The 23,102-nt window shown below is 41.8% G+C and overlaps 1 protein-coding gene across 2 annotated transcripts in view; it reads right to left on the reverse strand.

Annotated features, from left to right (window-relative positions):
- Positions 1-3,821: 3,821 nt before the first annotated feature.
- The window catches only part of LOC146170909 (uncharacterized), a 66,067-nt gene continuing 46,786 nt past the window's right edge, over positions 3,822-23,102 (reverse strand). Inside the window, exons 6-9 of one of the 2 annotated variants that reach the window (XR_014703078.1) lie at positions 22,993-23,085; positions 19,082-19,103; positions 9,833-9,919; positions 4,018-4,047 (exon numbers count right to left, since the gene is read on the reverse strand). Coding sequence is in view for 1 of the 2 variants with exons in the window: in XM_084586722.1 (XP_084442848.1) it covers positions 3,875-4,047; positions 9,833-9,919; positions 22,993-23,085 (353 nt within the window). In the remaining variant the exon portion in view is untranslated. Of the gene's footprint in view, positions 4,048-9,832; positions 9,920-19,081; positions 19,104-22,992; positions 23,086-23,102 lie in introns of both variants that reach the window. The other variant, XM_084586722.1, reaches the window with a different exon arrangement.

Raw genomic sequence — 23,102 nt, forward strand, 5'->3', positions numbered from 1 at the left:
GGGTCTTCTGTAAAGTAGTTCGCAATGTGTTAGAGTGGCGTTTTGTAGCTGAGTGCGGTGCTTATCCATGTTTTTAAACACTTCATAATTTTGTACGTTAAAACCTCACTCAACTTCCGGCTGCACTAAAGGTTTAAATGTGGGGACAATAATAACACTTCTTTTGAGCAATTTGTAGTGCCTCATGACACCACGCACTGTATCTACAGGTTTTAAAGTTCGTCTCTTATCTTAAACGAGTTAGCCATAGAAGTAGGCTTTCATTCCACCTTAGACAAGCACATCAGCTTATTGCCAACCTCTTCCACATTTCATATATCGTTCAGAATTACGTTGCTGCTAGTTTTGTTAAGCCCGGCAAAGATTCACTTCATCGAAGATATTTGAGTGTATTTTTCTGTGTTGATGTATCATTATGCACGGATATTGATTAATGTTGCATGGATACTGCTAATAAAGAGTGGTTTTTGTTTGTAACACAACACTGTTTTGCGTGCAAAAATATTTTTCAGTTAATATGCATGGTAATGTTATAAATGAGGGTTCTGTAGATATGCCGCACACATGCAGATGATGCGTGCCTTCGCATTTCTGATGCACTGTCCTGAGCTGCTTCATTTATAGTGCAGAGGGCAACCCCCACGCATCTGTACAGAGGAAATTGAGAGGATTTCTGACCATTTTTGCGGATCCCCCTTTGATAAATGCATACTGGAAAGGCATTCCACCACTCATTGCGCTGCATAGACTAACATGGGCTTCATTGAGAAATGACGATTACCAGAGATCCGTCAGCTATAACATGACACAGTATTGAATGCTCACAATATTACTTTTCAGTGGCTGCCAGAACACTGTGGCATCAAGAGAAACCACAAGGTGGACGAGGTAGCCCGTTCTGCCCACAGCGACGACGTTTCTGTTAAAATCGCCATATCGAGATTTGATGCAATATATGTGCTTCGTTCTTCGGCCCGGGACATCACAATTTCACCATGGAACACGGGAGAGTTTTGCAACGCCTCATCACGGCACTGGATCCTGAACTGTGCCTCCGCCTTCTCCGTGAGATTGCTCGCAGAGAAGCAACGTTTATATACCGTTTATGGCTTGATTTTGTGTTCACCAGCAAGCATGCTTTCAGGATTTGAACGGCTGAAAGCCCTACCTGTCAAAATTGAGGCTGTGAAGAGACAATCGAGCATCTCTTATGTTAAAGCTCTGTATTTTTGAGTGAAAGACATAAGTTGGGTTGTGCGCTGGACCGCCTCTATCCTTTAACGGTGGATAAGATCTTTGGTCGTGGCCACGGCAGCCGACCGCCTTTAGGTCATACGGGGCACTGTTTAGTTTTCTAACAGCCGCCGGCTTGTCTGACAAACTCTGGCTGTGCTCCACGTTTCCTTTGTCTTGCCTTCTTAATCCCCTTATCCCTTTCGCCCAGTGTAGCGTAGTCAACCGGAGGTTTTATGGTTAACATCCCTGCCTTCTATACTTCCCAGTCGGAAAAAACTACAGAAAATTTTCTGATTTTACGAAAAATTTTTGTGCGGTTTTTGACGGGAAACTAGTTGTGACAACCCAACATTCTGTAGTAACATCAGAAATTTCTGTAGTTACAAAAGAAAAGTGCTGCAGAACTACAGACAACAAAAATATACTACAGAAAAACTACAGAACGACAGAAAACTACTACAGAACTGCGGAAAAGTACCACAGAACTACAGAAAATTCTGATGGTTACACAGAACTACAGGATTTTTGACGTATTTTTGACGCAGTTCTGTTGTTTTTTTCGACTGGGTTATATTTACCTATCTATATATATCTACTACTACCTGTTAAAGTACTTAGAGTGTCTTTGTAAGAAAGCAACCGAGTACTGTGGAAAACAGGGAGTTTCCATATTTTTGTCGCTGAGGAGACAAAGATCTTCCATGAAACCAATCGGAACTTTACTCTGGCATTGCACGGAGCAAGGTAATCGGAGACGCTTCCAGTCTCCTGCTCTGAGCTTCAATTGCTTTCGATATATCGGCTTTCAGACCTCCTTATGTTGTTGTTTACAGGAGGTAACTGTGGATAACACATGGGAGTCATAAGAAGAAAACATTTAGTTGCGAATGCGAGTGTGGAAGGCGGCGATGAGCCTGAGGCAAGAGGAAAGACGGCATCCCGACGGGAGATGTTTTGATACCGCTACCCCAGACAGTGTTGCTGTATTTCTCTCTGACTTAATTCGTATTCTAAAGAACATTGCAAATTTGTCATGGAGAAAACTAGTTTACGAATTCATGGTGCTAAACATCATCAATACCCCTTATTCATCAACCCACATGTTTAAGAAAGACTACCACCGAGACTTTCTTCCAGAAGTATTTTTATAGCCAACATTACCTACACAGTGCACTCTGAAAAGTTTTACATATCATACCAAGCCATCACCACTGCAGCAATTGCGCATTGGTCAAAACAGACGATCATATTCTGCAAATTTACATGCGTGACCAAATACAATTGTTCAATAGGATTTCATAAACGTTCCGCTGAAGTGTCTGTTACATAAGACTATGTAGGAATACTGTGAGCCTTTCTGGGAAATCAGAGACGCACTTAGTAATTTTATAATGCATTATTTTTCGAATGAGCTCAGCTACAGTCCTCCTTTTTTATCATCATTGCGCAATCTGCAGGCATTGAATTTAGTAAACCCAGTTGTAAAACATTACATTTCATATTTCTAGTTTACTCCTCCTAATCAAGTCAAATCAACGTCCGTGGTCTGTCTTCGTTGCACACGTTCTCCTTCTTTATGCCTCGATTAATTTCTGTACCTCATTGATTGTGTCTTTTTCTGTCCACAATCTTTTACACACGTGGACCGGCAAGATAGTGGATTTCAGATGGGCTGAACTTTGTTTATTCCATAACGAAGGTCGCTTTGGTATGCTGCATTGTATCTTCATTATTATACAAATGCTTGTTTGTCCACAGCGCTCGCTAAACGACTTATTATAGTCTATCAATAGCGAGCGATGACGACGATAGCGCATCTTCAGTGTTGCTTCAACGAAGCAGCCTTTCTGTGTTCAGTTATTGTAATGTAGCGCGAAAATATTATGAGCAGCTAAATCTAGCCATAAAACCACATTTATTTGAGTATTTTCAAGATTTTGATGGAGAGCCGCTTTCCTCCTTATAACGTGACAGCATTAAATGCCCCATTCACTGAAAATCCAGCGTCGGCGGCGTTCGCCGACGTTGTTCTGAGCAAAAAAATCACGAGCATGTCTGTAGAAGGTGGCACCTGCCAGCTGACATGGCACAGCAGTGACATTAGGTTCTGAGTAGCTGATAATTTTATAGTCTCTTTTTTAGTATGCAGTGGCATACAAGAATCTGCCTGTCAGGAGACTTGCACTTGCTTTACCCCTAGGTAACTCTGGTACATTGTTACGGTTTGCCTAAAACTGGGATATGCTATTGTGTCAGGCCCTTAGATGCGAAGCTCATGTGTCGTCTTAGTTTTTCCACCCTTTTGCTCTTTTGGGTAAACTGTACGTTCTGAAAAGGATATGACAGCCGCATTTGCATTGACTTCAGTTCCTTTCGGTATCATGGCGGCTTTCACAGCGAGTGATCATTGTATCTTCTAGTTCAATCCGTCCAAAAGGGTGAAACATATGTTTCTATATATTCTTTTGGGCTTCATGAAATAGCAACCTTCGTAGCATCAATTTTCTTAACCTGGATGATAAATAAGTCATAGGCATAATATACTTTCCCCATAAAACTCAGGAGAACAAATCCAGAAGTTGTTAACGCTTAAGCGAGAGTTTTATTGCGCCATGCCCGCATTCGTACGAACACAATACTATCCCTTTGCAGTTTTCCTGGAGTTGTCCAATATTCTGCAAATTTGTGTGCGATTGTTCTCCCATATGTAGTAATCGTACACTTGGGGAGCACACAAGGCTAAAATAGCAAACTCGCAGCAATCTGGAATATTTTTTTCTGGTTCCGTCATCCAGAGGGTGCAAGCCTTCTCTGGAAATGAAAGAAACGCATAGAGAAGTAAGAACTTAATAGGAAAAAGTCTTTTATTTGAGCGGTTCTTGTAGCTGGAATTTAAGTATTCAGATATCAGTATTTTTCAGCCTTCACTGAAACAGGAATTGGCACATTGTCATTCGAACTGGCTTTTTACCGCATTTTGTTATTTCACAGCAGTAACGAAAAGGGTTAAAAATTTGTGGTAACTATACTGATTCCTTTTCAGATGTGAGATTAATTTAGGTATTCAAAGCCAAACCAAAGAATGTTAATCTCATGCTGCGCATCAGGTCAAGAAAACAAATGCTGTTTTGGGCTTACCGACATATAATGCCGCTTGTGCGCCTCGGGGGTACGAATAATATAAATTTTAATCTGAGCGACTAACCGCTAGTATGAAGGGAGCAATGTAATAAACAGGCCGCTCACTGCATATAATATATATTTTTGCACACAAATACATATGATATGACATATGATAAATATATTTTAGACATCATGGTATAATTTTCAGGTCAGCAACCGGATTCGCACCAAGATTCTATTCGGATATCAAGTCGTGTTATATTTCACAGAGAAATTTGCAAGAGCGAAATTAACTAGTAATAAAACAATAAAATAGCGCACTATCATTTAATAAAGACAAAAATGTGAACAGATTTCTTATCCTGTTATTTGTAAGCACACAAATGTATGAAAAAAGTAAACAGATTTTTTTTCCTGTTTTGTGGAAGCACACAAACGTACGGCAAATAAGGACATGGTTATATAATATAAGAACCCCTAATTATTTTAAATTTTTTACTTAATAGCTTTCATGAGTTTTTTGTTCTGACAGTCTTGGAGCAGGAGCAGCATAAGATGGTGCTCTTATAGGCAGTAGTCTACATCATAATGAAAGTTTCACTCGACTCACTTACGACTTGCACACTTTTCCATATCCGGAGGTCATGGCTGTCACCAGCGTCGTGTGTTTTTCTTCTACTGAGTATTTCATTTACTGAGCGTACACATTGTTATGCTATCACGGTTATCAGGAGAAAAAATATCATAGAGGAAACAACGCCTTCTGTGTCAAACATAATGGAAACATTTATGACTCTTTTTATTTACTCACAATAATTGCAACACTTATTATAAAAAATGCTAAATTGCAAATAGTCTTCTACTGTTTTATAAAAAATTTAACTTCTAAACTTGATTGAGAACCTTATTACTAATGAGGCAGATTAGGCAGCCTTTTTATTCGTATCCGCAGCGGTTTGTGTGAAGTACACTCTTGCTACCTTTCAAGGAAGACTAATCCGTTGAAGAAGATTACATGCTAGAGTTGTCATTTGGTTCTATTTTAGGTTTATGTGGCCGCACAAGAGAAAGAAAAATAAACCGCAACGTTTCATTTTTCATTGCTGTCACATCGAATACATCTACTCTCAGAACGCTGCAATCGAATCCCATATTTCACTGAGTGTTAATGCCGAGAATTTCGGCGGAGTGAATTCCGCGGCGCTTTGTCAAGACTCTTGCTAAACCCTGTCGCTCACTTAGGTTAATCCAGAAATGACGCTTCTTGGCAGTGGCAATTTGATCTGATTCTGCTCGCTATATTCGTTCTGTTGTCTGAATGTATGTAGCTAACTTTTACGTACTGTAGTTTCGTACTACTACACAGATAATATATCGTCGTATGTTTATAGCGTATCACTAAAAGTTGCAACCATAAAATTCCCCGGTGTCTGTCAGAAGGTGATATTTCGCTATCTCCATCCCCTTGAAACCCGAAAAGGAAGGTCTCGATGTAGGCGGGTTAGACAAAAGGGTCGATGACTAGAAGAGCCTTTTTGAAGCGAAAGCTTTACTGAGCAAGCTGCGGCGCGTTTCTCTTACGCCGCTGTTTGTCCCTCAACCGACCTTCAGCCATCTGCTTAGAGGTGCGCAGCGTGCAAGCTGTCCGCTTCTTCGCACGTGTTCTGCACAGAGCGGAAGGAGCTGTGATTCTTGATTTCCTTCGTTTTTTTTATATCGCACACCTGCTTATTCTTAACATACCCGGCCAATTTCATTCGCGCAGGTACATACCTCCACAAATATACCATATTGCCTGATGCAATGCCACAGAGTCTTCCAGTCTCCTGTAAGCCCTTCCACTCCACCGCCAGCGCTATCCATCTGGCACGCCTCATGGTACTTCCCATTTCAAATTGACATCGACAACTTCGTGCCGTCTAGACCTGGCTGTGGCGTACTTGAAGTCTGCAGGCATGCATGGAAGAGACGCTAACTACAGCTTTTTATTTGAGGTTTAGCCGTGTTAATATTTGCCTTATTTTATTTAACACAAATATTTTGGTACGTACCCAACGCTTCAGTATTATCAACCGCACAATGTCCCGATGTCACACTAGGACCAACTCTACTTCGAGTGGCGGATCCTTTATATTCTTTATAAAGGATCCTTTATAATGTAAAGGATTCTTTATAATGTAAAGGATTCTTTATAATGTAACTCCAGCGTCAGATCTGAAATTACTTCATTATACATTATCAATGCTTTGTTCTACAGTAACATATTTAAGCACATGTTGGGCCGCAAAGCTGTACTCAAATGCAATAAAATGTCAATGTTTTCACGTGAGTAAAAGCCATTCCTTCCTCTGGGAGTGTGTATTCTGCAATTTTATTTAGATATAGCCATTGTTAAAGCGGATGTGTCGGTATAACAAGCTCCACCCATAACGTGACTCAGGAAATAATTTTGAATCTTTATGAACTAATCGACTGCGAAAGTAGCGATGATTATTTTCAGCGTGTGAAGGTGCATAACCTCGTAAAATGTTCATGTGGCGCTAAAAGGGTGTTTTGTGCATTTCAATATACCGTCGGGCCTCGCTGTCTTCTTTGTGCTTTCCGGTGTTCGCTGCCCATGAAAAGTATCAGATGTCTGAGGCGCTAGGGGAACCATTAAATTCTACCTCAATTAAACGCAGTCTTGTAGCATCAACCATCCATACCTGTAGTTGTCTGTGGTGCGGAGGTGTGCCCTTTCCATCACCTCAGCCAGACTTTTTGACCTGAGTTGAAAAACGTGCTTTATATGAGCCGAACGTGCCTTCCACTGTGCATTCGTCGCTGCAGCTCCTTTTCAGTTCGCCCCAGAACACAGCGCTGGAAACAAAATCCTTGGCATGATCATCGAACCGCTGAGTGCCACTCAAATCTGCTCGGATGGTGACACTGCCGCGCTATGCTGTGCGACCTTCTGTTTGCCGTGCCTACAACTTTATAGACCCCGGTTGGCTCACCTGATATGTCAAAATTCCTATCGAATGTCGCCGTTGAAGCACGAACTAAATTACGAGAAATTTAGAGATGCAGGATAAGGTGCTTGTACATCAGCCGTCCAACCCTTGCGCTGCTCCCGTAATTCTTGCCCAAAGAGAGACGGCACAAGCGAAATTGCTTGTGCCATCACCAAAAACGCCCCATACACTTTCTCGTATTGGCGATACCATAGACTGCCTCTCTGGTGCTTCATAAATTTTCCGCGTAGATGTGCGACTAGGTTGTATTTGACTGGAGGTAATTAATGAAGTGGCTCCACCGCTGCCATTTACCGAGGATCTGCTGTGATTCCTGTAAAGTTCGCGAGGCGGCCCAGGAATAAACCCTTCAAGCGGTAATTCGAATTCAGGACTAATGCGACGTTTGTCAGCCGTCCACAACACAACCTAAGCCATTCTTTGTGCTCGTGGAACGTTTGTTCAAAAATGACGTGGTCAAGAATGCATAGACATAATTCCGATTTCATCCCGCCCACTATCGTGTCCACAAATTCCTGAAGCGTCACAGGTGCACTGTGGTGTTCAAACGAAATAACATTAAATTTTATAAGGTCAAAGTGCTGGCATTGCACACAGATGGCTACATATCGCTCGATTATTGTACGCATCTTAGGCCATAAGATCGCTGCGGTGTGCGTTGGAGTCTTTGGGCCACTCCCAGGTCTAGAACTGTGACGGAACGACAAGAAGCACGCGTGCTCCCCCAGAGGAGACATTCATACCGTAAAGCACTCCTTCGCGATTGCTAAACGTGTTCTTCAAAGGATCGTTGGTGAAATCAAACAGAGAGGTTAATGTTTGGTCTTTGTGTTGCTCTGTTCGGAAAACTCGGAGATAGGGGAATGTTTGTGAATTTCGAGCCAAATATTCATCGAAGTTGTCTGCGTCGTCATATGTCGTTTGAAGCAGCAAACGTGAAAAACAATTAGCATCTGAGTGTTTATGGCCGCTTGTATGTACCACAGTAAAATTAAACTCTTCTAGGCGTAAAGCTAAACGAGCGAACCGCCGACTGGGATCACGAAGACTCGCGAGTCAGCAAAGGGAATGGTGGTCGGTCACAATCGTGAAAACATTCCCATACAAATTGGATCGAAAGCGCTGTACAGCGAAAACAACGGCGAGACATTCTTGCTCCGTAATCGTGTAATGAATTTACCGTGATGCCGTCTGGAATGTGCAATGCACCGGTGACATTCGAACAATCTATGGTCACGTGGTTTGAAATGGGAGATATGCATGTACTACCTAGAGGACGTCATCAACTATGGAAGGACATTTCGGGAGTGTAATCAGCGACTTAGCCTTGTTCTGGACTGTATCCGAAACGCTGTACTAATTTTGAACTCTAAAAAGTGTCACTTCGGCGAATGGCCGACCTTGGGGCTTGTAATTTAATAGAGGAGGAAGGTATTCGACCCGACCTCCAAAATATTGCTGCTGTGCGAGACTTTGCAGAATCTCAAAACGTAAAACTTTGAGAAGCTTCCTGGGGCTATGTTCATATTTCCGGCGTTTCATTTAAGAATTCGCCCAAATCGCTCATCCGCTCACTTCCCTCCTGCAAAAGGGAAGTGAGTTCATTCCGTGGACCATTTGTTTGGTCCACGGAATGGGAGTCATCATTCCGACAGCTGAAGTTTCTGCTCACATCTATTCCTGTTTTACGTCATTTCGATCCCGCAGATTATGACTAGCAGCTTACAGCTAGTATCGCTTAAGAGGAAAGTATACAATAGTTGCATCTTACCTGTACTCACCTATGTGGCTGAAACGTGGAGGCTAAACAAGAGGGTTCTACTTAAGTTGAGGACAACTCAGAGGGCTATGGAACGAAAAATGGTAGGGGTAACATTAAGAGATAGGAAGCGTGAAGAGTGGGTTTTTCCCGTATCAGGAGGCGATGCTCTAGCCACTCGGCTTTGTAGCGGCACAAAATGCGAATTGAAAAGCAGTACGTAACTCTAAAGAACAGCAGTGTACTCTTTGTGCAGAATGGTAATGTTTTGTATCAAATTATTTAAAGGAGCTATATTTATAGAACATTTGAAAATTTTTAGTAGCTGTAGCGACTAAAGCCTCGCTTCTAAAATAAAAGACCCACTTTTATATTAAATGTTTTTCTCCATTATGAAGAACATATGGCAGGCAAATGCGCAAAGCCTTTTCCTAGAAGGCACATTTCTTATCTGAAATAATAGCAAAAGAGTTTATTTGGCACTAGAGATATCCCGTTGAAAATTTAAATACATTGAAAACTAGGCAACACGAATTTATAAAAACCCTATTCATTCTTTTAGTTTGCTGTGAATGAAGAAACTTTATCGTGACAGCGGTAGCATGAGCTTCTCAGTTATTTTTTGTAGACTAATTAGGAGGGGCACAAACAAAATGTTTACCTTTAAGTGAGCATAATTACAAAAATTCATTGAACTTACCATCAATTTCTGAGTATCCCAGGACGATACAACTAGGTGTGGCGTAGAGCACAGGTACGGTGTGGTGGGCATTTACGTATAATTTTCCTGAATATATAATAATAAAAAAAAGAAATTTCCAGAATGATATACACACAAACTTGAGGCAAGATATTGTATAAGTTAGGATATTTATGCTTCATGCTTATCTTTGTTTATCTCGGAAGCATTCATAAATTATTGCGTGAAATTGCAATATGATGCTAATTGGACGCTTCTTTCAGTAATCATAGGCTACCCTTCTTTCTACCAATGCGCCTAGCATTTCTTGCAATGGTCACTGTAATCTATACCGGCTCTGTAGCTGGCTCCTTGTACTCCTCTGAGTATTATTTTCCTGCCCTCTGTAACATAACTAGTCTGTTTATCTGATTTATTACGCGGTAGTATGCGAGTCCTCTGGGACATAGCTCTGTGCAGTCTATATCCACGGCAGCACAAGTCTTAAAGCCATTGCTGATATTCAGTTCACAATGACAGGCCCTATGTTGGAAAATGCCAAAACTGGTCCAGGATTTCTGGTGGCCCATCCTGCCGCTGCCGCGTCGGTTATGTTGCACTGATTTGCATGCGTAAAGGTCAGAAAACAGGAAGGTCGTTCAGGATTGCGCTCCTCAGGATAAACTTTCAGTTAGTATAATCGCCGAGGTTTTCCAGAATATTTGGCGCGTTTAGCCCAGTCTTCCTTCTCAATTCTCCCAACGTGTTCTGATTCATTACTGCCGGCTAGACAACTGAATATCACGCATATATAATACGGCATGTTTTTGGTTTCAAAATTTTTATATCCGGTTTCCAGCGATACTGGTGGTACATCATTTTATCCTGTATAAAGCATGTATATTTTGAAAGTGACATTTTCAGCGATGTGTATATGCGAATAATCAAAAGCGCTACAATTTGCAATAGAGCTTGGCTACAATAATGGAGGAGGAAAAGGAGAATCGGAAGGGCTAAGCCTAAAGATTACCTCATTGATCAGCGTGAGCAGAGTGGTATTTGTGGACTTAATTAATCGAGTGATACAAAGCTGACGATATAGGCCACTGGTGCCAGTTGCAGTGTTTTCTGTCTCTACTCTTTCCAACAGTAACTAGACAGCAACATTTTTTTAGCTCTTCCACCATGGCTAAGCGGCCGAAGTGATATTTGATGCTTTCGTCCCAGGAAAGCCCATGGTGCAACTAACAGTAGCCCCTCTCCAAAGTACAGGCTGAATGGAATACAAAATTATTTACTCTTGAGTCTCAATACGGGCACAGATATAACACTAAAAAAAAATATGTGCATATTGATCAGAAATCTAGGTGCTGAAATAACCCCATATCTTATTTTTTTGTAGCCCTATGACTGCAATCGTGTTACTGGTAATTTGTAATTACCATTTTTATAAATGAATTTCCTTCTGAAGTATCCGACTAAAGCAACTGACAAAGGTCAATACGCAAAAGCTTATAAAGCGGCGACGCATGCAGACTTTGCCTTGCACATGTAAGTGCCGGCATAGCGTTGCTTAGTGAATGACCTGCGCATGAAATAGCAGGAGCTAACGGCGCATATAGCCTGGCAGAGGCTCCTGCCTCTGTTAGCACAATTCGTCATTTTACCGCACACCTATTACAAAGCGAATGTAAAAAGTGAGCAGCTTCCAATTACATGTACCGACTCATTACAATTCTCCCGTGAAATACTACGTTCAACATATGACAATGCATGATATTACAAAAATCTATACAATGGACAACTATTTTTCGTGACGAGAATAGGTGAATAAACATACAAATATAAAACTTTACCAAACATAGTAATATAATAAAATAAACCTAAACACGCATCCCAGCACTGTACAAAGAGGCGCATCACATGGTTGTCCTTGATAATTTTCAAATATTCGTTACACCTTTTTTGAAAAACCTTTAGTTTTTTTATAGTTATACATAATGACAACATAGAGTAGGAAAGAGAGGAATACAATGGTCGCTTTAACCACAGAGGAATAAGTTTGCTAATTCTATGCTTACAGCCCACGGTGTTTCCTGACTCTGCAGCTAATTTATTCATATGTGTATTTCAGGACATATATATAATTTTGAAACCATATTCAAAAAATGTTTGGGCTGTAACCTGATGCAGTCGCGTGGGGCGAAACAATATTTTAATATTTGCCATAGGTGGTTTATTTATAAGTTGAAATAGGATTGAGGCTTCGTTCCGCTTTTTGTTTTGAACTTGTCTTCTTCCTTATAAAAGGACCTGCCGTCCCGATGCAGCGCAACTCCGCTTAATATAGCCGTGGTGGCATGAAATTTAAATGAAGCTCTCGTATTCGCAACAATGTGTTCAACTCTTTTCAGCATGAAATACTTTATAATTCTTTTTGCTGGTGCTCTGCCTGTAACACTGGCGCAGAGCGGAGAAAAGGGGCTAATTTATTATCAAGTTTCCAATGTTACGTGGGTACCTACAAACTTTACTGGCATTGGAAATGGCGGCCGTCAAAAATTCTTAAAATTCTGTTGTGGTCGCACCCTGCGCTCAACGCGAAGGGGTCATTGAGCAGCCCATCAACAATTCTTGCGACCCATCAGCTGCTAGGCGATAGTGATGCGATAGCCAAAGTAGCCGAAGAGTTCTATATTGATCTGTGTAGTAGCCGATGTAGCCAGGAGAATAATGAGATAGGCCGTAGTGAGAAGCAGTCGTGCGTTCAGGCAGTGACGAAGGACGAGATTAAGAATGCTTTGGAACTATGAAAATGGGAATATCAGATAGGGAGGCTCGGATATCTCAAAGCTAGATTATTGAAGAAAGGGGGGGGGCGGAGTATTGCGCTAGAAAAACTGGCCACACTGTATAGGCAAAGCCTGATGTCATCGGCGATACCGGAGTAATCAAAGAACGGTAATGAGATGTTAATTCATATGAAAGGGCGGACACTATAGACTTAAAACAGTACCGGTCACCCAGCTTACTATCTGTTACATGCTAGATGTTTACTGGGTAATCGCTCAAGCTTAGTCTTAGATCAAGTTTTACTGTCCATCATATTCATAGTATCAATCAGATAGAATAACGCTCAAAATATAACCAGCCCTTATACATAGCATTCATTGATTACGTAAAAGCAATTGACTCCGTAGAACCCTCGGCAGTCATAGAGGCATTGCGAACTGAAAGTTTATAATAGAAGTATGTGAAATTACGGGAAGATATTTATAGTGGCTGCACATTAGCCACAGTTCAGGATAAAGAAAGTAACCAAATTTTTATTGGGAAAGGTGATAGCCAAAGATACGCAATCGCCCCAGTACTATTCATAGCTTACTTAGAGGAAGCATTAATACTTGGAATGGCAGCAGTTAGGGTAAAAATGCGATGGACAATATCTCAATAATCTACGATTCGGTGATGACATTGCATAGAAACACAGGGGATGAACTGCAAAGAATAATTGATGAGCTTTACATGAAATAAAGTAAGGTAGGTTTGAAATTCACACGGTTATAAACGGCAGTTCACAATAGGTAGCGAATCACTAGAAGTGATAAGCGAATATGTCTAATTTAGAAAGCAGTAACCGCATACCCATAACAAAACGAGAAATAACTAGCAGAATAAGTTTATGATGGAGTGCCCTTGGAAATTATTCCCATATTATGATTAGCAGCCTACCGCCATTGCTGAAGAGGAAATTAACTATGTAACAGTTGAATCTTACCTGTACTAACCAATTGGGCTGAAACATGGTGGCTAAATAAAAAAGTTCTAATTAGGTTTAGGACAAGGAAGAAGGCTATGGAACGAAAAATGTTTAGGTGTTACGTTAAGAGAGAGGAAGCGTACAGAGTGCGTCAGAGAAATAACTCACGTTACTGACATTATAATGTAAATCAAGAAAAAATGGGCATAGCCAGGGCATGTAGTGCGCACAGTGGACAACCGATGGCTGCTTTGTAACAAATTGCATTCCAAGGGAAGGAAAGCATAGCAGGGGAGTCAGAAAGTTAGGTGGACGGAGGAGGGCAAGAAGCTCGCAGGGGGCAATTGGATACAGCTAGCAAGAACCGGGTTTATTGGAGGATATGGTAGAGGCCCTCGCCCCCAGGGGGTATAGTCAGCTGCTGTTGATGATAATTTATATAATGATAATGATAGTGACGCGTCATTTTACGCAGTTATAAGGCACGTACAAAGGGCAGATGAATATAACGCCTGTTTTGTGGCGCGCCAATCTGCAGGATATATTACCGCACAACGGCGCAACAAGGACAAAGCGCAGCGACAGATGCTTCAGCTTTGGCAATAGCACTCTGACTTTGGCCTGCGACTTTTGCCTGCGTTAGCGAGTAGGGCTTGTTCAGCTATAAATCAAACTAGGTATTCTAGCTTTAGTAGCTGTGCTATAGAAATAAATACATTAACAATTCGTCATACGCAAATGAGTAAACTATTTATATCAAGATTGTGTTTAGAGTGGAGGCCTGCCGCTTACTACGCGGGCATGCAACGCATAAGCCGGGAAAGGTCGTCATACGAAGGTGCTCTCTAGGCGGGGGCCCTTAGTGCACGTGTGACGTGGCGCATTTCTTACCGCCTTTCGTTCACGACGTGCAAAGATGTTATAGCAATAATGTTTAAAATTTAAAATAAAAAGCAAGAACAATTATTAAACACGGAATTAAAGGCCACCTTAAACGCTGCTATCACTTTTATACTTTAGCGTCCGCCTAGCGCTAGTAGGGTAATATAAATCTGGGGTATCTCATGATACTTTGTTACATCCAGGATGACCTGTTCACGATATAGACCCGAAATAAATATTTTACGGATGCACATATCCCGTAAAGTTTCCTATTGAGTACTTTCCTATGATTATACTTAGCGGTATAGCAGACATTGAAGTGAAGATTGCTTTGAAAGAATCTGCAAAGTCCGTATTATTTCCAACTGATTTACGTGATGAAATTTCCGAAGCCAGCAAAGTGAAAGAGAATAACAAAGGTTTTCATATTTTTACAAACATAACTGAAATTTATTTATAGGGATTGCAATGGTAAGCGAGGAGGTCACTGTAAACTTTCAAAAAAGACACTACATCTTTTGTAATCTAGCAGAAGTCAGCATGAAATTACGGCCAGGTTGTATGCTATGCTCAACGCCTAGCGGTCTCCTCACACCAACCATACGGCCATTCACGCCCCTATAGAATGGACGCATGTAAGGACAAATGCCAGCAAGTTTTATCACGTGCAGTGCAGACCTAAAGTTGAAGATGCTTTAAAGTAGCGACTCTCATGCATAGAGTCTTGCTGACCTTTGAGTGCGTTCGAGGTAAAGACAGCGTCACGTAAGCTTATGAGCGCACGGTTTAGAGGCAGTGTGAACGGCAGATACAGCAGCTCTGAACGGAGACCGTGACGCTCCAGGGCTGCTCATTTATGCTTCGCCATACATCTTCTTTGGAAGATGCCTACAGAGAGGCGAGTTTTGTGCACTTTTCCTTTTTTAAACTTCACTTTGTTTCGCTTTCACGGATACAGCTCATTTGCATATTCAGTGAGGAGTTCGAACGTGGATCAAATTTATAGCTTTGTAATAAGGAATTAATTACTCATCGACAAGTCTCAAACACAGTCATATGGCCAGAAAGGAAAGATTTAGAGCTTTCCCACAGAGTTCGTCGCTTAAGAGAAATTCGTCCTGGTCCGGGTATCTAACCCGGGATACCACCTTTCCGTGGCAGTCGCTCCAAGAACTTGGCTTTTTAGGACGATCCGCAGAACAGATCATTGGGCGAGAATGAATTGATCGTTAACTACAAGCAGAAAAAGTGTTGGCCAAATATTGGCGCCACAAAGCGAGCACAGAGCAGAGAAGACGCTGGTCGAACCACGAGTTACTCCTGCTTAACATTAAGTACCTCGAGGTTGAGTAAGACTGTCAATGTTTGGTTCGCTTTGGGCTCTCCTGTTTCTTTCCCTCTGGATATTAAACGTTTTCGCCGGCAGCCACAAACCACAGCGCTAAGTTAATTTCAGGAAAAAAAAACTAATTCGTTGGAGACACGTAGATACCTCATAAGCGCGCTAAGTAGAAACCTTTTATGCGAGTCTTTGCACTTATTGGCCGCGTTTTCAATAATTTGCGCGTTTTTACTCATTTGCCGCTTTTCACCACATCCATTTCTTTTACACTCATTTGGTTCTTTTTTATTTACATGGCTTACATTTGTGCTCATTTCCTGTCTTTTTAGTGACTGTTTTTAATTTATCTTTACAGATATCCCGCGTTTTTTTTTCACGATTCTGGAAACCTTACACTGCCTTCGAGTCTGTCCGCAGGATGTGACGTTATCATCCAAGTCTTTCGTTTATGACACATCCATAGTTATTTCGGGTATTCGAAGTGCTATTTACTCCTAATTGGAAATTCTTAATTTTTAATGAAAAATGCAACGTTTGAAACCAAATTTTGACTTTTTTGTATTATATCCGCGTCCGAGCAATTTTTACGTCCCCTGACATCAACCTCCGGCGCTATTTCGACGCAAGTTGGCATTTCTGGCTCTGATAATTAATTGCTCTGCATTAATCAAACTTGGCTTCAGGAGTAATGTTTTTCTGATATATCTACTAGAATTATAATTTCCTCTTATCTATACTCGTTCATGTGTTAGCACGGGACCCGGGTGGACTCCTCGCACGGACACACAGTTTATGTGCACAGCCATCAGTCTCTAGAAAGGCTCTCGCCTTAAATTTGTGGTCTCCTCTCTAGCAATATTTCGCATTCTATTGTATTGAGAAAAACATAAACCCGCGAATACTGACTATTCTTTTCAAGTCGCTCCCGGCTTCCCTTGCATGTTTGTCATGACGCAGCATTTTGTTTTTCCAAAAATTATTGCCTGTTTTCATTATGTCTGTGAACACATTACCAAGTCATGTGGTAATATTTGGTTAAAAGCCAAGTATTTTGACATTTTTCTGCCTCTATATGTGCATTATATAAGATTAGGTATGTGTGGCTTATTACACAGGTAGGCAAGTCTCGTTCGAAAATGTTTAGAATTCTAATGTATCAAAGTTTGTGAGACGACACTAATTGAAGATTCTTAGTGAATTTTGCGCGAATCTTTCGGTGTTAACAACCCCAAATTAGGCTCGCAATCCCGAGTTCAACACCACTCCTTCAATTTTCTCTACTAATGTGTCACTGATTTTTGCAACAACATAATTTTCTGGCCTAGCCTTACCATACCAATATAGTTAACCTCAACAACGCAGGAGGCTTATTGCTGGCAAAGTGTCGAAGCTGTAGCTGAACAGTAGCTTTGCTGATATTTTATTGGAATGCAAATAAAAGTATTTCCTGGCTCTACATTTGTATTTTTTGTCTTTTGAACATTTCATTGTTGATTATTCTGAATTATTAGATTATCGAGAGGTTTCATAATGGCACAAAACACGTATTGTTTGCGTATTGGGCAACCACGTGCAATTCATTCGTGGAGGAAATTCTTGAGGGGTCGTTTCCAACATTCAAGGAGTGTCTTGGGAAGAAATTCAAATGTAATATTAACGTTTTCTTTGCCATTGTGAAAGTGTTTCCTGTTTTCACATTATTTCTCAGTTCAGTTTAAAAAGTTGTTATAAATGAAACCTAAGAAACCATGGCTGGAGCAATCGCCGCCTCTTTACCTTAGCCATTCACTGTCATCAAAATGGCTCCGCAATACTGATATCCCTCCTGCAACAGTGCTTGCTATGGGCATTGTCATGTTGACCAGCTTCGCCGTGTCATGTCAATTGCATTTTCGTTCCTGTCAGGGGTGCGCCCGACATCCTTCGTCATACGTTTTCTTTATCTGCAAAATTTGGGCCGGTGTTTCTTCCCTAGCCGTGGACGAGGAAAGGCAAGAGAGAGCAGCTGCCTATTCAGTACATGCCTTTCCATCTGGCTTGCTCACAGCCTTGTTGTCCGCTCCATTTAAAGGCATTCGACATTTTGTCTTGTGTGTTTTGAACCTCCATGTTTAGTGTCTGTCAAGCAGCATTGATTATGATACATGCAACTATTTTATCCCCACTGCGTTCTAGAGAATCGAGCGGGTTGGCATTATGTTTACATTTAAGTTATATTGTTTTATATCGGATACTGTTCACAAGAAATCTGTGGTAATTCAATGATGTCGATTTTTCTACGTCCTTACTTGTGGCTTCCCACTCTACTAATTACCTCGCCACAAGCTCAGTATTTGTCTTGCTATCACAGAATCACATCCCAGCACTAAGACTTTTGCAAGCTTAATGTTACAAATTCGGTGTTCCTGCATAAATAATATTTGAAAAAGGATTTCCTTTCCTCCTAAATATAAAAAATAACGACTTTCCCGGGCCGCGTAAACAGTTTTCTCCTTTATGCACGGTATCTGCCGCACCTTATAGTCTCATGCATCACGTTGTCAGCAGACTACCCATGCTTGAAATCCTGGATGCGTTCCAAACAATTATTTGTTCTTGTTAGTGCCATATGAAGAAAAGAAAGGATGAACTGGGCCCTCCTACAGTGCGCACTTGCTTTCAAACCCGTTTACCCAGGGGTCGTGGTTGGAAAGAGCCAGCCGTTATTTAAACGTCTCTAAATATTTGGTTCATAATTTGGCATTTAAGCTACAGACATCAATCAGGACCGTATAAGCGGTGGAATAGCAGTTCATAGACATCTGAAAATTTACCGGGCCGGAAAGTTTTCCGTCTTCTTTAGCCTCGATCATCGCTTTGCTCAACGTCTTCCCTGCAACCTTGCCTGCACCGAAAAGGGGGTGAGCTTGTCGACTCATTCAGAGGTAAGGAGCGGGATCATAATATTGCAGGATAAGGTTGAAGTGGAGGATGTCAGATGCAGGGAAGGAACATTTGATGGGAGGAGCCTAAAGGTTCAATGAGGTAATTTATTGAAGTCTGTCGTATACATTAAGCAGCCCATGGTAAGTGACGGTGACCTTGCTAAAGGGTAATTTTAACAGGGTATAATGTGGGGCCAGTTGGTAAGAAACGGGAAGGTAGCATTTTGACAGGACAATATGAGAGACGAGATCAGGAGGGAGCTGCAACATACAACTGAATGAAAACTTACGACGAAAGAAAAACGTCCCATCTTTAAGCAATAACACTAAAGCGCGAATCTTGTAAATAAGGATATACGTACCCATCACTAGTAATCTAAACACCTGTTGAAAGAAAAACAATCATAAAAAGGGGAGCAACCTAAAGCGTCAAAAACGTTTTTTTTTCTTTTTCGTTACATAAACAGATGATGTATAATGTTCATGTCACTACTGCATTTGTCAATTTCATTCGCCTCCAAAATTATCTTCGCCAAATGATATTTACCGCTTCCCAAGATATTAGTAGAGTTCAGTAGAAAAAAGCGGCGTTCGCATCTCTTGGAGGGCTTTACCAAGTGCTCGTCAGTCTTTTGACGATTTTGACGAAGTGAACAGGCATGTGCATCCAGCCTCGTCTGTCTAATGTAAAACACTTGCAATCTGTAGCGCTGTCCTGTCCTCATGTTCCTTATTCTCCTGTCAAAACGTTTTCGTTGAGCCTGCTGAAAAATCCTGCTCTAGCTTTGAATATACCCAGAGCCATACGTCAGCGTTGAGAAAGAAGGTGTTAGAAAGACCGTTGCCGCTGCGCGTTTTAATGCTCCTCTGGTCTTCTCAAAATCAGAAGGGTTTATGGTCGACAATATCTGGTCTTCTCAAAGCAGTCAGGGTTTATGGTCGACAATATCGACTGATTTGATCTTTTGGCAGTCCATGGAACTCTCAAGAGTCTTCGCCAACCCCACAATTCAAACGCGTCAATTTTTCGACGGTCAGCCTTTTTCACAGTCCAACTCTCGCATCAATACATCACTACTGGAAAGACCATAGCACGAGTTATACGGATCTTTGTTGGCAGACTAATGTATCTGCTCTTTACTAGGCGGTCAAGGCTAACCATTGCTCTCTTTCCCAGAAGCAGGCGTCTCCTAATTTCATGGCTGCAGTCTCCTTCCGGGGTAATCTTGGAGCCCAAGAAGAGAAAATCTGTCACAGCTTCCACTTCTTGTCCCTTGATGCTCCAGGACTTGATAGGACAAGACGCTATGATCTTTGTCTTTTTAATGTTCAGTTTAAGCCCAAACTTCTCACTCTCTTCTTGTACGCGCATCAGAAGTCTCGTGAGTTCCATTTCCCTTTCTGCCATTAAAGTGGCATCACCCGCATATCTAAGGTTGTTGATACGTTTTCCAGCAATCTTCACTCCAGCTGAAGACTCGTCCAGACCGGCCTTCCTTATGATCTACGCAGTCAAACGCTTTTGCATAATCAATAAACCAGAAGTAGATGGGTTTCTGGAACTTTCTTGCTTTTTCCATGATCCAGCGAAGGTTGGCAATTTGGTCTCTAGTTCCTCTTCTCTTGCGAAACCCAGCTTGCACGTCCGGAAGCTCCCGATCCACATACTGCTGCAGCCTACATTGGAGGATTTTCAACATCACCTTGGAACATTCTTTGGCACTGCCTTTCTTTGGAATAGGGATGTAAACTGACCTCCTCTAATCCTGTGGCCACTGCAGGGTTGTCCAAATCTTCTGACATAATGTATGCAGAATGTTAACAGCGTCATGGTTGAGGTTTTGAAGCAACTCAGCTGGAATGCCATCAATTCCGCTAGCTTTGTTCTTAGCAAAGCTGGCTAAGGCCCATTCAACTTCACTCTTCATGATGCCCGGCTCGAGATCAGCAATCACAACCATCTTATGTTGGGTTCGCACATTCGGGTCCTCCTTGTACAGTTATTCTGTGTATTCCTGCCACCACTTTATCTCTGAGGCTTCAGTGAGGTCCTTGCCTCGTTTGTCCTTTATCACGCCCAACTTAGCACAGAAGCTTCCTTTGATATCTTTGATTGTCTTATACAGAGCTCTTGTGTTTCTTAATTGGCTGTTGTCCTGAACTGCTTGGCACTCTATGTTCAGAAAGGCATTCTTATCTCTCCTTGCTATTTTCTCAAAATCCGCATTAAGAACCTTGTATCTTTCTCTTTCCCTCATAACTTTTGCCATCCTCCTTTCCTCAGCTATTTGCAAAGCTTCTTCAGATAACCAGTTTGCTTTCGTGCATTTATTTCGCTTTGGAACTACCTTAGTAGCAACTTCTTGTATTATATCACGAACATCAGTCCACATCTCTACGGGCTCTGTGTCGTGTAGATCTAATTCTTGAAATCGATTCCTCACTTCCACAGCATATTCTAGTGGAATTTGATCCAGATCATACCTGAAAGGCCTTCTAGTTTTCTGCGTTTTCCTCAATCGAAAAAAAAGACACTGGGTTGGCGGCGCTCGCTCAGGCGTTAGTACAAGCCGGGAAACAGCTTTGCTTATACTACTGCCAGAGTAGCAGGGTAGCAAACCGGAAGCTTTCCTGGTTAACCTCTCTGCCTTCTCTCTCTTTCTCTCTCTCTCTCTCTCTCTCCTCAATCGAAGCTTAATTTTGGCAACAAGAAGCTGATGATCGGTGCCACAATCGGCCCCAGGCCTTGTTTTTACTGCTTGTATAGCGCTTCTCCATCTCTGCCGGCAAATAGTATAATCGATCTGATTCCTGTAGAGACCTTCCGGTGAAGTCCATGTGTACAGGCGCCTCTTGTGCTGTTGAAAATGAGTATTCGCTATGGTGAGGTTGTTTGCTTGACAAAACTCTACTAGCCTCTGCCCAGCTCCATTTGGCTCACCAAGACCGAACTTGCCTATAATTCCGGATATTTCATCACTCCGGACCTTAGCATTCCAGTCTCCTATGAGAAAAACGACGTCTGGTGATGGGGTGCGGTCTAAAAGGCATTGTAGGTCCGCATAAAATCTCTCAACGTCAGCTTCTTCAGCAGTAGTGTTCGGTGCATAGACTTGGATAACTGTTATGTTGAAAGGGTGACCTTGGATCCGAAGTGAAATCATTCGGTCGTTTTGGGGGTTGTACCCTAGCCCTGCTTTGCCTATTCTTCTGTTTACTATGAGAGCGACCCCATTCCTTCTCTTGGATTCATGCCCACAATAAAATACATAATGGTCGCCGGAGTTAAATTCTCCCATTCCGGTCCACTTGAGCTCGCTGATACCCAAGATATCTATGTTCAATCTGTCCATTTCTCGCTTGACGACATCCAGTTTACCTTGCGTCATAGATCTTACATTCCATGTTGCTATGTGATATATCTCCTTGCAACATCGGACTTTCCGGTCGCTTACCGCGCATCCACAACTGAGCGTCCTTTTGGCTTTAGCCCAGCCGCTTCATTCGTCATGGAGCTACAAGGAATCGCCCTTTATTCATCCCCAGTAACATGTGGGACGCCTTCCAACCTGGGGGCTCATCTTCCGGCGCCATATCATTAATGGCATTGTGACTGGCCATAGGGTTTTCTTGGCAGGAAATACTGGAGTGGGTTGCCATTACCTTCTCCAGTGAATCACATTTTGTCAGAACTCTCTGCCGTGACCTGTCTATCTTGGGTGGCCCTACACAGCAGAGCTCACGACTTCATCGAGTTTCGCAAGCCCCTCCGCCACGACAAGGCAGTGATCGGCAATGAAGAAAGGCAAGCCGCTGCCGTTTCCTCTTCCTTTAATATGGGCTAGGTACGGTATCACGTACAGCGAAACTGAACAGAGATAATTGGTCAAAACAAAGCAATTTTCTCTTCAATTTCTTATACTATGCCTTACGTATCAACAATGAGTTCGAAATATAATTGCAGTGTTGTCTTGGAAAACCTTTCAAAGTGCGATTAAAATTCATGAATCTCTCATAGCATAATTTGTTATCTCCTTAGACCCTTGTGCGTACGCTCACGTGGTGAGGGCAAGCAGGCTACTTGTTATTATTGAAATGCAATGTCCTAAAAACAAGTATTTATGACCTGGCAGCTTACCAATTCGATTCTAAATTACCTCTCGCAGCATATTTTGAAATATGCTGTATACACCAAAGGCAAATAGTTGAAGCGACAAAGTGAAGTCAAAGTAGAAAGAAAAAACGTAAAAACTAATGCAATTTTTAGACTTACCTGCCCGGTCAAGGCTTCGTGGCGCAAATTTTCGAGGTGGCGTTTTCTTTCCTTTCTTTTTCTTATTTGGTTGTTCATCCGGAGGATATTTATCTATATGAATTAAGAGA

The sequence above is a fragment of the Amblyomma maculatum genome, unplaced genomic scaffold (assembly GCF_055883805.1).
Source record: "Amblyomma maculatum isolate TAMU_Amacu unplaced genomic scaffold, ASM5588380v1 scaffold_28, whole genome shotgun sequence".
NCBI lineage: Eukaryota > Metazoa > Arthropoda > Arachnida > Ixodida > Ixodidae > Amblyomma > Amblyomma maculatum.